The following is a 17,956-nucleotide window of genomic DNA, read 5'->3' as shown; positions in this document are numbered from 1 at the left end:
CTGGTGCTACAGTGGCACCATTTTTGGGTTGTGAACCGAAACTCCAGATTAGTGGGCCATTCATTTGCTCGTTATTCAAGCACACTAATTAAGAGCCCACCTTCAGGCTTCCTGGCCAAACAGGGAAGACTTGATGGCATGACCATTCTGCCAAAAGGAAGGATTTCTATTTATAAGGGCCACATGTTTCAGAAAAAGGCCAGGAGCACTTGGGTGTTTCAGGCTGCAGCAACCACAGGAGTGGAAAGGAGAACCAGAAACAGGAAGGCCTAGGAATGGTTAGACAGCAACTTGAAATACTGCCCCCCTCTCCCCTTCCAATCCCCCCACAGCTTTCCCTCATGCTTTCACTCTTACTTGAAGATTCAGCTGAGAGGTACGAGGAGTTGCAATGAGGTGAACTCTCCCGAGGGCCAGAGGAAGAGGACAACCTCTTCAACCAAGCAGATGTAGATGGAAGTGGTTAAAGAAATCATCAATCAGTGCGTTTTCCCTTCAACCTAGGGACAGTGCAGCAAGCAGATTCAGGACCAGGAGGACATGAAAGGCAAGTGGTATTAGATGTCAAGCCCCACACTCTGACCTGACCCACATTCCCCTATACAGCACTCCCAAAGGCATTTCACACCCCGATCTGAACTGGCAACACTTGCATGCACCCTTACACAACAGTCTCTCAATCAGCCATGGATGGACTCTTCAGTGTAATTGATCAAAACGTTAACAGCTTGTCAGTTTCACTAAGGACATTCTTCCCACTGTGAACTCCAATTTCCAGCCTGCTGGGTTGCAGACAGAATGTGGAACTCCTGCCCTGTTGGGAAAGAGAGAATCCAAAATTGCTCCCATTGTCTTAAAAACTCCAAAGTGACTTTCTATTTCAGCTGTGGGACTGACTGTTATCAACAGTACTGTATCTTACTGTTCTACATCAACTAGTCTCACAATACCAAGTTAAAGTTCAACAGGTTTATTTGGCAGTACAAACTTTCGGAGCGCTGCTCCTTCATCAGGTGAGTGAGGACTCGTGTTCTCAAATAGGGCATATAAAGACACAAACTCAATTTACAAGATAATGGTTGGAATATGAGTCTTTACAGGTAATCAAGTCTTAAAGGTACAGACAATGTGAGTGGAGAGAGGGCCAGCACAAGTTAAAGAGGTGAGTATCGTCTCCAGCCAGTAATCTCAGTAACTATCCTGGCTGGAGACAATACACATCTCTTTAACTTGTGCTTGGCCCTCTCTCCACTCACATTGTTTGTACCTTTAAGACTTGATTACCTGTAAAGACTTGCATTCCAACCATTACCTTGTAAATTGAGTTTGTCTCTGTATATGCCCTGTTTGTGAACACAAGTCCTCACTCACCTGATGAAGGAGCAGCGCTCCGAAAGCTTGTGCTGCCAAATAAACCTGTTGGACTTTAACCTGGTGTTGTGAGACTTCTTACTGTGCTTACCCCAGTCCAATGCCGGCATCTCCACATCATGGCAACATCTACTAGCCAGAAAGAGGACCAAAGACATTCCAATACAATTTGCAGAACTTTACAGCCCTTTCCACCATTGAGATCTTCCAGTCCCACAGAAGTCAAAGGAGTTAGGAACTGATCGCCACCTATTCCAGCCCTGCCCCACTGCGACAGGGTCATAAGATTCTGCCTGTTGGGTGCGAGTTATTGCTAATTGCCAAGACAATTCTGATAAGCAGATTATTTGCAGTCTATAGGGAAACAGAGTCACATTTATTGAACTTGTGTGAATGCACTATGCCTTTAAAAACATGTTGAAAATTACTCATCTTCGACAGGCAGCACGGTGGCGCAATGGTGAACACTGCTACCTCATAGCACCAGGGACTCCGGTTCAATTTCGGACTCAGGTTCAATTTCAGCCTCACGTGACTGTGTGGAGTTTGCACGTTCTCCCCGCGTCTGCATGGGTTTCCTCCAGGTACTCTGGTTTCCTCCCACAGTCCAAAGATGTGTAAATTGCCCCTTAGTGTTAGGGTAAATACATGGGATTATAGAGATAGGGCCTGGGTGGGATTGTTGTTGGTGCAGGCTTGATGGGCCGATTGGCCTCCTTCTGTACTGTATGGATTCTATGATTCTATTCTATGATTTTAATTTTATAGGAAAATGGTCAAAAGATCCAGATATAAAAGCTTAAAAACTTCCTCATCTTTGTTCCTCCCTTTTATTCTTGCTGCTCTTCTCTCCATCTGTAGCTTGTATTTCCATCATTATGTAATGTGATCACAGAAGTGTCATCCAAAGTGGTCTAACCTACTACATTTTATAATCTTCATGCATAGGTATGTGCTCTGTTGGTTACCTATCCCATTCTTTTTTCATTGTTCGTCTTGCAACTAAAACTGTCAAATCTACAGCCATTTCCAGTTCTTCTAGGCTCTCTCTCGACTAATTCTGCTCCATTCATTGTGCACTTGTGGCATATATTTTATTTCATATTTGCATTCTCCATCCAGTCAGGTGCTCCCAACTTCCCCAACTGCTCACTTGCTTTACAAAGACATTCTCAGCTTTCAAGATATAATCCAACTAGGATATCATTCAGTGCAACTTGCAGTAATAAAATCATGCAAGTCTTTGAGGATCCCTAAAATAAGAAGTTTCCCTCAAGGAATACTATTTTTCAGCTTTGCCATCCCAATTTTTAAACGTATCTTAAATTCTAAAATATTGCCTTATGACAAGCTGGCAATACTTAAAAATAAACTTGTTATCTGTGCATGCAATTGCTAACAATTAATTTAATCTCAAACAGATTTGGACGTATTCTCCACTCCATCTCCCCTCCAGTCTTTGCCACTCGTTATGTGGTTATGTAACTGAAAGGTTACCCAGGTTGTCACATCCATTATTCCGTCAAAATGAAAGGGAATTACATCTCAAGTTCTACCACTTCGGAACATCAAGATTCACATGGCATGCACTGTTTGAAAGCGGCTTCACCACAACTTTATAGATTTGATACAACATTCAGTAAGCTCTGCCTTGATAAGCAGGTAACGTGGAAACATAATAATATGATGCATAAACATACAAGCCATCTGCATCAACCAAAGATTATCGAAAGCTAAAATGAAACAAACAAAATACATCACGTCTAAACAAAAAACAGCCCTAGGATGAAGATGTCCATTTATATAACTAACGTCATATTCTGACACTAAAACAAAAGTAATATCTTGAGCAGGAAGTAAATCTTACACCTTTAACACAACATAGTTCCCATTGCTTAACACTGCCATAGAAATTCTTTCATTAGAAATATAACTACAATCATTACAAAACATTCAGTCTCCTATTTGCCCCGGTTCTGCTCTATTCAGCTATCCCGTTTTAATTTTCCCGTTAATGACAGAAAATGTCATATAATCTGACAGTTAGCTAGCCCAACTGCTTTTCCTAGTCAGACAGCATCAAACTACTTGCATCAGCAGTTTTAATACAATGCAGACTTTCAACAGATCATTTATTCTGTTACATTTTATAAATCAGGCAGGACAGTTAAGTTCAGAAGAGGCAAAAAATTGGGTGAGAAATTAAAGTAGTGAAGTACCATTACAGGCCTAGCAATAAAGTGGCTGAAACAAAAAAAAACATGATCCTAAATGTCCAAAGACTCTCCCATTTTCCTGCCATAACTTCAGTCGGGACTCTGGAGAAGTGGCACAGGTGTGTGCTTTTATACTTTCTGCTGCTTTGCCAGGGATTCTGCCAATCTAACCCCCGTGGAAACACCAGCTGATTAACTTTAAAGTAGCTTTCACCATTTTAAATATTTACAAAACTTCTATATTTCAAAAACTATTAAATTAGTTTGTTCATGTGCCCAAATGGATATCTGTAATGCGTCAATAAAGATGAAAAATGGCCGCACTGTTTTCAGTGCAATGCATCGATTAACACCAAATTCATTTTTCTGATGTTTTTAAAAGAAGAAAAACCACTTTAAAAAGATGGCAATAAGTTGAAGCCCAGAATGCAAATAGGCATTACAATACTAAGGCATGAGACTAGTTCTGAGCCCCTCCTCAAATCATGCTCATGTGGACAGGACAGTTAATTAGCAGATTATTGGCTCTAACCGTGTTGAATGACAAATGTGTGTTTTTGGATTGTAAAGAAACCTGTTCAAAGAATGGAGTCAGTTAACCATTGTGGTTACTGCACAGTACCAGCAGGGCAGACACATCAACAATCACATCTCCCTGCAAAATACTGCAGATGCTATAAATATGGAATAAAAACAGAAAATGCTCAAATATTCAGCAAATCAGGCAGCATCTATGGCGAGAAACAGTCAACATCCATCTCTTCATCAGAACCGAGCAACAATAGAAACATATTGGGTGCAATTTTCCCATCCCGTTACGCTGGTCGAGTAGCATCGTGGGGTGGGAAAAGTAAGCAGGAGCCAAACAAATCTAACTCCCACCCGGCGGTTGGCAGGTCACGATTCTCCCGGGGCCATTTATTTTTCCATTAGCCTCGCGCCATTCCCCGGCGTGAGTTTGCGAGTTCATTTAAATCTCTTTAGCGAGCTCTGGATGCTTTTATCCGGCCTCACCTGGCTCTCCGAGTTCGCCGGTGAAGGCTGCCACCAGTGGGGATCACAGCTGTGGACAGGACATGATGGCCGCGCTGGAGGCCATTGAGGCCCCCCCAGGAGGTCAGGGGCGGGGAGGGGGCAGTGCCCCCCAGGCAGTACCAATGGGGCCAGGGCTAGTGGTGGGGCCGCCGACTGCGAGGCTGGCGATGTCCGGAGGGGTTGGATATCAACCGGTCTTCTGGTATATAGTGAGATGGGCAGATGCCCAATGGCTCCCTGAGCACTCTGTTGCTGGCCTTTCTAGCGGGTATTGGCTCTGCTCCCCCCTCACCTGACAGCCTCTGTTTTGCACAGTGTACCGTAAATTCATGAAACTCAGCTCGCCCAAAAAGAACAGACAGGATAACCTCCCGTTTTCCCGCCTGTTGGACACTTCAATTTTTTGGGAGAAAATTGCCCTAAATAGGTTTTGAGCAAAGGGAGCGGGATGGGGTGAAAACAACAAATGGAAGGTCAGTGATAGGATGGAGAGCACGAGAGATTAAAGTGACCCAGGTTTGATGGGGGAAAACCCAAAGGGAGTAGGAATTGGTGAAGTAAAGAAACAAGAGATGTATCCATGTGAAGCACAGTGGTTGCATAGCAGCCCTCCGAATGCAAAGTGAAGAAACTTGAACCGGTAAATGAAACAAAATGGAGGCAGAAGTCATGATCTCAAGTTGGTGAACTTAATGTAAAGAACAGAGAAGAAAGATGAAGTGCTGTTCCTCGAGCTGTCTGGAGATTCACTGCAGCAGGCCAAGGACTGAAAGGTCAGAGTGGACGCAAGGTGGAGAATTGAAATGTGGGGGAATAGGAAGCTCAGAGTCGTGCTTACGGACTGAACGGGGATGTTCCGCAAAGCTGTCTCACAATCTGCCTTTTGTTTGCCCAGCAATGTCCAGGAGATCGAATTGTGGGCAGGGAATGCTAAATTGAAAGCAGTACAAGTAAATCTGTGTTTCACTCGGTGTGTTTACTTACTTGTACTTATTTCAATTACATATACTGAATTCACTGCTCATTGTGATTGTGAACTGTACATTCCAGGGAAGCCCCAAAGCTCAATAACCGATCTGTTCTGATTCACTGCTCTCACCGGACCTCCCCAGGCCATTGCAGCTGAACTCAGCACCCACAGACCGTGAAGGGCAAAAGAATCACGATTTCTGTCCCATGAGCCTTGTTCCACAGGACACATGTCAGCAGGTCAGAATCAGAGTGAGTCACAAGGTCCTATCGGTTGCCATCTCGATTTGCGAATGAAAAGGGACTGCTTGATTGAGGTGCAGTAGGATGTCTGCCACATGAGGAAGTGAGATATTCTGACTATCATTGGGGGAGAGGGGAGCTAATAAATGCCTTGGTAGACATTAATCCATCACAACAACTATGTCTGTGGATTTGTACATCGCATATTGAAGACGTAAAGTCTGATTTGTAGGCTCATGTGAAAATAACTTTAAAAGGAAAGTTTGTTCTTCTAACATAACCATCGCTAATGTTTATAAACAGCATTTTATTAAATGTCCCTTCTGATGCCTACAGAAATATTAGGAAAATATTTTGAAAATACCAAAACGATAAACATTTTCTAAATATTCCCTCATAGAAGAAAAAATATATTTTCTTAAACAAAACATCCTGTTCTGCCTTGTTAGGCAAAGGTCACTTTCCAAAGATGAATTGTGAACCATTTTATCAGAAACTGAAATAAATTTCATCCAAGCTAAAGGTAACATCATTTTTTTTTAATTCCACTTATCGCTAAAATCATATTTGTTCCAGACAGCAATTTGCTTCAGAATAATCATGAAGGGCCCACGTTTCCCAACTCTGTACATACGAACATAAATGCTCAGGAGCAATCTTCTTCCCTGTTTATGTTACAAAATGCATTAGCAGATGTTGCTGGGACAGATGGGGGTCAAACACAAAGTGAAAAAGAAAATGCCATATTTGGACCAAAGCCTTTCAGGGTTCAAGCGGAGAATTGAAGAATTTGTCAGCGATGGAACAGTTTGGCAGATGCTTGCAATATACTAAACAAATTACAATAAAACTAGGAAGACCAGTCTTAATAAAACACCAAAGAATAAAGTATTCATATCCTCTTTTTTTTCCTTTCATCTAAGGTAAACATCTAGGCCCATACGCTGTCCTTTGATTGGAGTCAGCTGCAGTTTGTTTAGCTTTGCTTTACTTACATGTGAGGACCCAGCTCATAGAAATTCCTGTTGCGATATTCTTCCACTTTCTCTGGGGTATAGACGGGCAAGTGTCTGTATGGATTTACAGATATGACTACACTTCCAATATAAGTCTGTATTAGGAGAGAAACAAAAATGACAAAATTAAAATACAACGCATTTGTAACTTAGCAGTTCTAAAAGATGGGTTTTCTGCTGTAACGATGTGGAGATGCCGGCATTGGACTGGGGTAAACACAGTAAGAAGTCTCACAACACCAGGTTGAAGTCTAACAGGTTTATTTGGTAGCACAAGCTTTCAGAGTGTTGCTCCTTCCTCAGGTGAGTGAAGAGTTGCAATAACTCTTCACTCACCTGAGGAAGGAGCAACACTCCGAAAGCTTGTGCTACCAAATTAACCTGTTGGACTTTAACCTGGTGTTGTGAGACTTATTACTTTTCTGGTGTAAAGCAGGGAAAAGTTTTTTTTAAAGTTTATTTATTAGTGTCACAAGTAGGCTTACAATAACATTGCAATTAAGTTACTGCGAAAATCCCCCTCGTTGCCACACTCCGGTGCCTGTTCGGGTACACAGAGGGAGAATTTAGCCTGGCCAATGCACCTAACCAGCATGTCTTTGGAATGTGGGAGGAAACTGGAGCACCTGGAGGAAACTCACACAGACACGGAGAGAACATGCAAACTCCACACAGACAGTGACCTAGGGCCGGGAATCAACCTCAGGTCCCTGGCGTTGTGAGGCAGCAGTGCTAACCACTGCGCCACCATGCCAACAAATGGATAGTGGGCTCAATCAAGTGCTCTGCTGATTGGTGGGTCTTTGCTATTCATTTCCACTCGAAGGTAGTTTGGGGAGGTTCAAGGGAGAGGCAGATCCCAAAAGCGAGCTGGAGAAAAATAATTTAGAGCAGCACAGTGGCGTAGTGGATTAGCACTGCTACCTCACAGCATCAGGGAGCCGGGTTGGATTCCGGCCTTGCGTGGCCATATCAAGTTTGCACGTTCTCCCCGTGTCTGCATGGGTTTCCTCCGGGTGCTCCGGTTTCCTCCTACATTCTGAAAGATGTGCTGGTTAGGTGCATTGACCCAAACAGGCACTGGACTGTGGCAACTAGGGGAATTTCACAGTAACTTAATTGGAGTGTTAATGTAAGCCTAATACAATGCCCTTTTAATGACTGGTTTATTAAATCATATGAAAACTGCACAGCTAAATATTTATACTGTATGTTTTCATATATTTAAGTATCATCACAAATTGACTAAGCTAATATTAAGATATTGACATTTATTAATATTAATAAGGCTGCATTTACTACTACAACATTCCTCTCGGTCACTGACCTGTTCCCTTTAGATTATCGAATTCCTACCACAGTATTAGAATGCTCCCTGTGTTCTGCTCTAACAACGATCCTCAAATAGCAACCTCAGAAAAGCTGCTCCTAATGCAACAAGCTACCATTTTCTGCATCAGCCATCCTGTAGTTTCATTAATAAAACTACCAAATTATTCTTCCTTGCGGCAATTTTGTATTGCAGGTTCACACCTACTGAGAGCAGTGTCAAGAATGGCCGAATATATTTTACATGGGAGTAGAGGAATTTCCATCTTGCTGTTCTGAGGTTTATTGAAAACTAAGCACAAGTGAAAAAGCAGGTCCTTAAACCCGTCATATTACTGTGCGCCTTACCTCTCACAGTGAAGCAACCACAAACGTGCATAATGTCTATTGATATCCTTACTACTGCACCAAAGTTTATTCTTAAAAATATCCCTGTCGTAATCAGTACAAGATGCATCCTTTTAAACCCTAATTTCAAAAGCATTCTTCTGCAAAACTGCTGAAGTTTCCCAGATCCACTGCAATTACAGCTGCTGTTGATAGCATTTTTAACAGAAACATATGCTCTTACTGCCAGTTCTACATATGTTTCTATGGCAAGCAGAGTCTGAGGGGAAAAACTGTAGAAGTGGCAATTATAGAAGTGGTTTTGCTACACATGGTATATGGGATTAATTCTCTGAGGGGGTCAGAAGCATACAAGCTGCCTCCGGGGATGCACACCGAGATAAACATCAATCAAGGTCCATCAAGGCAGCAAATGATACATTCTGGTCAGCCTGAAAATCGCTGGGCTTCCGCAGCAAAAAGCTGTCCATGACCAAGTATTCTTGGGTAAGGCCCCAAGGTCCAGGAATGCATGTTGAGTAACACACTAAAGTTTGGGGCAGCTATCACAGAGGCACAATGGGGAAAGACCACTGTCTAAGGCCTTTCAGCTATTGTACTCTGAGGGACTAGAAATGGATAAAATGGTTGACACGTAATGAAAATTGCAAATATTAACTATATTTTTAAAATATTCTTCGTGGGACATGGGCGTCGCTTGCTGGCCAGCATTTATTGCCCATCCCCAGTTGCCCTTGTTCAGAAGGCAGTTGAGAGTCAACCACATTGTTGTGGCTCTGGAGTCACATGTAGGCCAGACCAGGTAAGGATGGCAGATTTCCTTCACTAACGGACATTAGTGAACCAGATGGGTTTTTCTGACAATCGACAATGCTCATTCCAGATTCTTAATTCCAGATATTTTTGACAGAATTCAAATTCCACCATCTGCCGTGGTGGGATTCGAATCTTGGTCCCCTGAACATTAGCTGAGTTTCTGGATTAATAGTCTAGCGATAATATCACCAGGCCATCACTATTGATTATTATTGATGTAGTGTCTACTGCTGAGCAAGTCTTCCATGAAGAACTCAAACAAAATTGGACATGGAACACGCTAAAGCAACTGTTTCTCAGAAAGTCACTGGGTCTACACTTTACCCAATCAGGCTAATACCGTCTCCACTTAAACACCTGACACTTGTAATCAGAACGTTATAGAAGTGATAACGGCATCAGGTGATAAGAATCGAGGAGAGAATAAAACAAATCATCCTAAGATTTGCTCACCATCCTCGTCACAGATTACAAATCCTACTGAAGGATGTGGGTGCAGCTGATGAGTTTACATAAGGTCAGCGAGATTAGTGCAAAATATGACACGTAAAAAGTATAGGAGGGCACTGCCATGTCCCATTGTCGGTTTCCTATTGACACAAGACTTCATATCCATGGCGACTACTTCATTAAAAGGTGTGGGACAAAGACAGTAACATGTTCATTTTGCATTTTATAGTCATGGCAACCATTTTCAATCTTTCTACAGAAGTACATTACATGGAAAAAAAAGAGTAGTTGTGGATAAAGTCATGGAAAAAATGGATATGGACCGAACATGGAGCACCAGCTAAATTTCTAACGGACAATAGTGGGGGTGGAATGAAAATATGAACATTGTGCTCACAAACACTGCGGCTGAAATTCCTGTCAGGAATGGGCTCTGTGAAAGAAATCACACGATGGTCGATGAGCTGTTCCAATCAACCAAACTGCAAGTTGAGAACTGCCCGGGAATGGGCGATCTATTCAAAGAATTCGCTTCAGATGGGTGGGGAGTGGGCTTGCTTAATGTTATTAGTTGCAATCCTGAAAAGTACAACTTCAGTGAGAAAACTTAAGCGAATCAGATTTTCCCATTATAACCAATGTTAAATCTGAAGGACCTTTCCATGCAGTAAAACACAGATGCAAGTTGAAACATACATTGTTAAATTCCTCTGTTCAGAAATGAAACAACTTTTAAAATAAAAGTCTTAAACTTAAAAATATAAAAGAAATATGCTAACTCTATCCACTTGCCTCCCTCACACACCTCTCCTTCTCATTAATCCTCTGAGCCGCCTCTTTCGCTTGCCAAACATCATGTTCCCTGATCTACCCAGTCACGAGCCACTCTTCCTGGTTGCTGGTTGACCCTCCCACTCCTCACTTCTCTTTCCTGAAGCCTCGACATCAACGCGAACTTGTAGAATGAGCAGCAAGAGTCAGGAAGAACAGCTTTGAGTTGCAAGGTCACATAGGTCAGCGACAGGAGGAAATGTGCCAACAAGAGGGAGAGTCAGGGAGCAGGAGTGACTACTCCAAAATGGCGCTGATCTTGCACCCTTATATCATACCTGGCATGAAACAACATTAAAAGGGAACTCCCAACATTGCATTGTGTTTAGAGTGTTGTTGGAGCTGCACTCATTTGGGCAAGTGGAAAGTATTCCATTGAACTCCCAACTTGTGTCTTGCAGATGGTGGACATGCATTGGTGGATCAGCAAGTGAGTTACAGGTAAGCATAATGCCCTGCTCTTGTAGCCACAGCACGGGCACGCGCGCGCACACGCAGCGCCGCGCGGGCACACACCGCTGCAGAAGCACGCGCACACAGGCAGGGCCGCAGGAGGGCACGCGCGCACACACAGGCAGCGCCGCAGGGGGGCGCATGCACACACACACGCAGCACCGCAGGGGGGCGCGTGCACACACACACGCAGCGCCACAGGGGGCGCGCGCACACACACACACGCAGCGCCGCAGGGGGGGGGTTAAAAAAGGAAGGCCCCAGGGGAGCTCGCGCGCACACACGCAGCACCGCAGGGGGGCGCGCACAGGCAGCGCCGCAGGGGAGCACGCGCACACGCAGCACCGCAGGGGCACACGTGCACACACACGCAGTGCTGCAGAGCCCCCACGCACGCACGCGCAGTGCCGCTGTGGGGCGCACGTGCACATGCAGCGCCGCAGGGTGGCGCGCGCAGATGCAGCACCGCAGGGGGGGCGCGCGGGCGGGCACATGCAGCGCTGCAGGGGGGCGCGCGGGCGGGCACACGCAGCGCCGCAGGAGGGCGCGTGCGCGCACACACGCAGCGCGGCAGGGGGCGCGTGCCGCACACACGCAGCGTGGCATGGGGGTGCGTGCGCGCACACACGCAGCGCGGCAGGGGGCTGCGTGCGCGCACACACGCAGCGCGGCAGGGGGCGCGCGTTTGCGCGCACACACACTGCACCGCAGGGAAGCGCGCACATGCACACACTGCGCCGCAGGGGATGTGCACACAGACAGCGCCGCCGGGGAGCGCGTGCACACGCAGCGCCACAGGGGCACACACGCATTGGTGCAGAGCCCCCATGCGGAGCGCCGCAGAGGGGGGGGGGGGGGGCACGCACACACACCGCAGGGAAGCTGCGCGCACAGGCCGGCACCGCGCACACACACGGGCGCCGCAGGGGTGCGCGCACGCAAGCACGGCGCCGCGGGCGCAAAGACGGGGGCACGGGCGCGCACGCGGCACCGGGGGCGCACACAGCTGCATTTTCTATTTTATTAATCTCTGACACACTATGTTAATTTTTACCATTATATTGTAACATTTGACCTTTCTTTTGTCTTTACAGAGTCTTCTCTATTCCTATTACAGTTTACCCCAGGCTTTATGCCTTTTCTCAAGTCTCAGCCTCCTTTACTCTGATAATTACTTCTTCATTGTTCGTCATTATTTCACAAACCTTTCTCTGCACACTCTCGCCATCTCGATCATCTTCATTATACAATGTGTCATCCCTATTGTTACGTGCATTTGATACTTACAGTTAGAGTACTTTGAACAAAAAAAGTATCAAACAGGAGAGGAAATTGCAGAACAAAAATTCAGCTAGCTTTTAAGATAAATTTCTATTCAGGAAAGGGTCATGGGGATTAATTCCAGGTAAAACAGTTCACAAACTGATGGGTTGAAAGGACAGTTGGATGGTTTTCTGTGGCAAAACACATGTTACTAAAATTGTTTAAGATAAGTTAATCAAGCTTTTAGCCACATGGCTGCTCAGGTAAACCGTGTATGAAAAAGCAGGTTCTCTTATTTCAAGTTTATTTATTAGTGTCACAAGCAGGCTTACATTAACATTACAATGAAGTTACTGTGAAAATCCCCCAGTTGCCACACTCCGGCGCCTGGTCGGGTACACTGAGGGATAACTTAGCATGGCCAACCCACCTAACCACCACGTCTTTTGGACTGTGGGAGGAAACCCAGGCAGACACAGGGAGAATGTACAGACTCTGCACAGACAGTGACCCAAGCCGGGAATCGAACCTGGGTCCCTGGCTCTGTGAGGCAGCAGTGCTAACCACTGTGGTGCCCTTTAGTGAGCACTATAGCAATTTTGATTGCAGATCTGCAGTAACTGCCCAGCACTCTTTAGGATGAGAGAGATAGCTTTCATCTATACCATGAAAGCTATCAGCCTGAAACATGGTCCACAATTTTCTGCTCCAGGTTTTGTTGGGCGGGTTTGGCTACAAGAACAGAATATATCACGAGATGCTCAAAGTCACGTTTCACATTGATTTAAAAGCAGGACCACCACCCCACCCCTAAAGAAAAAAAGCTGGAAAATCTCAGCAGTTCTGTCAGCATCTGTAAGGAGAGAACAGGCTGACGTTGAGTCCAGATGACCCTTTGTCAAAGACCTGCTGAGATTTTCCAGCTTTTTCATTTTTGGTTTCAGATTCCAGCATCTGCAGTAATTTGCTTTTAGCCACCACCCCCCACCCATGATGGGCCATATTCCCATCCCCCCTCCCGTCCACCATCTGGACCCTCATTGTAATAAATTAACATGTAATTATAGGGCCCATACACCAGAATCATACCCTCACATCAAATAATCACATCACAGCAGTGCAACAGCAGAACAGCATAATGCATGACTAGTCTCAGAAGGCATGTACCTGGTGAGTGTTACTCCAAGGGCAGTGCAGGGGGTAAAAGAGTGCTAGTCTGATATCAGTGGGTGCACCTGGGTGAAGAATGTTTCTTGGTGTGCTCGGATGCGGCCTTTAAAAATGGCGCCCGGATCATCGAAGCACTCAGTTGATGGCGGATCGGGCGAATCAGAGGCCACCTGCCAGTGATACGTCACAGAACCACTGCTTGCCCTTTTTTTCCCCCCCGCACTATAAGATGTAAAGATCTGCTATTACCAATGGCGGGCTCAATGCCACTTTTCCTGCCCGACATTGGACGATGCCAGTATCAGAGAAAATCCTGTGTTGCTGTAAATTCAGTCAGCCAGCCAGCAGAAGGTTTTGGTTCCTGGTGCTCTGTGGTGATGAGTTTTAAATGCTTAGCTTTGGTTTTCCAGATCAAACTAAATAAAAATAAATCAGCAGATTACTACCAAACATAGACTTTATCTTTTCTCTTGACACTTCTCCAGGAAGTGTCCACATTGAGGAAAGTTGGGGCTGTGATGCAGTTATATAAAGCAAGTCTGGACTCCAAGGATATTTGTGTTCCTCTGGCCTCATTTAGTATGAAAACAAGCAACAGATTCACTTTAGAATTTGCCCCTTCTGCTTGTTGACTTAAAAAAGCCGTGTATATATCACAGTGCTCATGCAGTTAAATCCATTTTTGTAAACTGAAAGCAGACTCAAAGCCCAGGCAAGATGTACTCAGAGAATAGGAATTGAAACGGACAACATGAAAGCATCATTAGTGCAGTCACAATATTTTTCAGTTTTCCCGAAGCACAGAAAATCAGCAATCAAATTCAATCTCTTTCGATATAACACAGTACAACTCCTGCTTTCTCCAGTGCTACCCATTGTCAATACTCAAATGGATAATGTCATGAGGTTTTCAGATCGATTCTGGTCCATCTCCTGGGAAGTATATTGACTTTATGAAATTCCTTATCTGAAATTTCTGTATTAAAATTTCAGAATCTTTGCCATGTGATTGTCCACAAGTGTGCACAGCCTTTGAAGCAGACTTCCACAAAGAAAAAGAAAAATCAAAAGGACAATTCACCCCCAGGCTGTTCTTACATGCCTCTGCTCCTTAACATCATGACAAGACTGATGACACATAAATTTACTGTCACATAAATTTTATATAAATGGGATGTGAAAAAAGGTGACACCTTTAAAACAAGATGTGTCTAAATGTTGTCACTGCCATAAGCACTATTCTGTGTTAATTCAGTAAGGAAGAACAAAGTTGTACTTATAGGATGTTTTGAGTATCTACTGGATGTTTCACCCTTAGTATTTTCCCTTTTTTGGTGTTACGATTAAATAAGGCTTCCTGTTGATGGCACAATATAGTTCTGTCTCCAAAACATCATAAATGGTAAGCCTCAATACAACCATGACTTCATTAATGATTACTAGATCCAAACAATTGAAGCATTCTGCAGACCAACTGAAATTCTTATTACTTGCAAATTAAATGGTGAAACATCTTTGCAAAACAAGTCAAATATACTGTGTACCAATGTACAGGAGCAAAAAGGTAATGAAGTATTCCGATTCATTTCTGTACATTTATCAAAGGTACAGAAGTGGAGTCTGATTTCAGTGATGTGCGATAATGTAGGAAATTCATAGGGAGCGATTCACCCCCAAAGAATTAAAGTGCCGAATTCGCATGAAAACTGGAGTAACTCCCTCTAATTTTTTGAAGCGGAATTTTCAGAATGAATCGCTCAGTCTGTGCACTACAGAGTCTCCGAGCGAGATTCACTCTCAAAATCAATGGGCAAGGCCAATTCCCACCTGAGAGGCTGGCAGCATAGTGCTGAGCGGGCCACTGCTCTTGCGCTGATCTGTCAGCACCGAGACCGACGCATGCGCAGTGGCCCTGCACTGCCGGCCTCCAAATCGCTGGCCTGCCCTGCAATCCCTCACATCACTGGCCCACTGACCCGCCCACCCCTCGATCGTTGGCCTCTCAGACCTCTCTGGGCCAGCCCCGAAGTTGCTCCCTGCGAGCCCTGATCTCCCTGACCTCCTCCTCCACCCTCCCATGCCCCCCACCTCCCCTCCCCCCCAGGCAGTCCCAACCACTCCCGACAATCCCAACATCACCCTCCCCCCCCCTCCCCCCGGCAGTCCCAGATCTGCCCTCCAGCAATGGCCCCTCAATAGCCCCAATCACCCCTTCCTGTCTGCCACCAATCCCTGTGCAAAGTGGCAGTGGGACCTCCCACCCATCAGCACCCCCCCCCCACAGGCCCAGCCCCCAACAGGCTCCACCTCTTTGGCACTGCCTGATGCCTGATGGGCAGTGCCAAGGGCCAGATTGGCACTGCCAAGGAGGGCACCCCCTGACCTCCGGGCGGGGAGGGGGCCTCCATGGGCTCTGTTCCCTCCAGCAGGGTCAGGTCACCGTTAGTGGGGAGCAGTAGTAAACCCCGCTGGAGTGAACCACTCCTGGCAGGCAGGAAGACGCTAGCGGGCCCTGAGACTTCAGTCTCGGGCCCGCTAATAGTAGGGAAATTCAAATTTAAATACTTAAATTAGCTCGGCGGAGAACTGATGACTCCAAAACACTTGGAGCCGGAGACATACGGCGCCGTGACGCCCAGTGGGGAGCCCGCTAAATGGCCTCCGCTGATGTCTCCTGCCTGTTGCGCTGGGAGAATCGCCCCCATAGTCTGTCAAATCTGCTTCGCCATTCAATGCAAGCATAGCATCTTCTGCCTCACATCCGCTTCCCTGCCCACTTCCCATAATCCTCAATTCCACGAGAGGCTAAAAATCAATCACATTCCTATTTAAAATTAGAACATAGAATATAGAACAGTACAGCTCAGGACCAGGCTCTTCAGCCCATGATGTTGTGCCAAACATGATGCCAAATTAAACTCATCCCTTCTGCCTGCCCTTAGTCCATATCCCTCTATTCCTTGTTTATCCATGAGCTTATCTAAAAGCCTCCATCTTATCTGCCTGCACCACCACCCATGACAGCATGTTCCAGGCACCTACCACTCTGTGTAAAAAAACTTGTCCCTTTGAACTTTCCCCTTCTCATCTTTAGTGCATGCCCCCTGGTATTAGACATTTCAACTCTGGGAAAAGATTCTGACTGTCAACCCTATCTCAATTTTATAGACTTCTTTCAAGTCTCCCTTCAGCCTCCGCCTCTCCAGAGAAAACAACCCTAATTTGTCCAGCTTCTCCTTATAGCTCATACCCTCTAATCTGGGCTGCACACTGCACTGAGTGTACTATGTTGCACTGAGAGCAATTCAACCCATGTTATTTCCGAATTGTAAAACCAGTTGCAAGATCAAGTCTTGCATTTAGGCAATGGGAGTGACCTGACCAGTTTGGGCAATCTTGATGCTGACTCAAATTGCTCCACTGGAGGATCTTTATTCTATTCGTGATATATCCGGAAGGTCACGGGACCCTCATTGATGTCCTGTTGCCAACTTAACCCACCCCATAGAAAACAAATACTAATTTTTGCCAATGGGCAGAGCATATATTAATTGGACAACAAAATTCAGAGGGAATTCCAAAATCAACACATCAAAGTAAGTTATTTGGCATTTAAAAATTGTTTGCAAAACTGCCAGAGCTTGCATGAACAAGAAAGAACACGTAATTAAAATGGGGCCATTACCATGTTTAACTATACCAGTTTAACGCTGATAACCGCTTTAAAACTCTCATTTTCATGTTTTAAGAAACTGCATCATCTGAAGCTAGACTGCATCTGACATTAGGATTATAAATTCTGGCCATATTGCTGAAAGCATTATCACATTATCTCCTGCCTCCAACCACCCCATCCTCACACCCCTATGACCTTTCACCCACATGCCTACACCTGTCATGCACCACCTTCCCATGTCAGCTGGAAAGCCAATAGACATCTTGCGGTCCAATTGGATGATTCTTGACCAACAAACACCTAGGGCAAAATTTTTCCATTCCACCCGCCACAGGAATCGTAACCGGCGAGCAGGACCATGCAAAGGTCCGTTGATCTTGGGCAGAGTTTTCCGTTCTTGGTGCGAGCACAGCCAGAAAATCCCATCCCAAAGGATGCGAGCTTACTGGCCATTCACACCATGTTCCCGCAGCAGCGAGGTCAGTGAATTTGGCAGCCAGCCAAAACTCCATTCACTGGCGGGATGGGAAAATCCCACCAATGTTAACCGTGGTAAGGTTCCAGCCCAAATATTTTCCCATGTCCAATCACTATCATAGAAGAATCATAGAATCCCTACAGTGCAGGAGGCCGCCATTTGGTCCATCAAGCCCACACCGACAACAATCCCAGCCAGACTCTATCCCCGTAACCCCATATATTTACCCTTCTAGTCCCCCTGACATTAAGGGCAATTTTGCATGGCCAATCAACCTAACCCGCACATCTTT

The 17,956-nt window shown here is 45.3% G+C and overlaps 1 protein-coding gene across 3 annotated transcripts in view; it reads right to left on the bottom strand.

Annotated features, from left to right (window-relative positions):
• Window positions 1-17,956, bottom strand: part of myo1b (myosin IB) — a 294,758-nt gene that overhangs the window by 246,592 nt on the left and 30,210 nt on the right. For all 3 annotated transcript variants that reach the window (XM_078228616.1, XM_078228617.1, XM_078228615.1), the window contains exon 3: window positions 6,830-6,945. In XM_078228616.1, coding sequence (XP_078084742.1) covers window positions 6,830-6,945 — 116 coding nt within the window. The remainder of the gene's footprint in view (window positions 1-6,829; window positions 6,946-17,956) is intronic.

The sequence above is a fragment of the Mustelus asterias genome, chromosome 14, assembly GCF_964213995.1.
Source record: "Mustelus asterias chromosome 14, sMusAst1.hap1.1, whole genome shotgun sequence".
Classification (NCBI taxonomy): Eukaryota; Metazoa; Chordata; class Chondrichthyes; order Carcharhiniformes; family Triakidae; genus Mustelus; species Mustelus asterias.
This window is presented reverse-complemented; position numbering and strand designations above follow the sequence as displayed.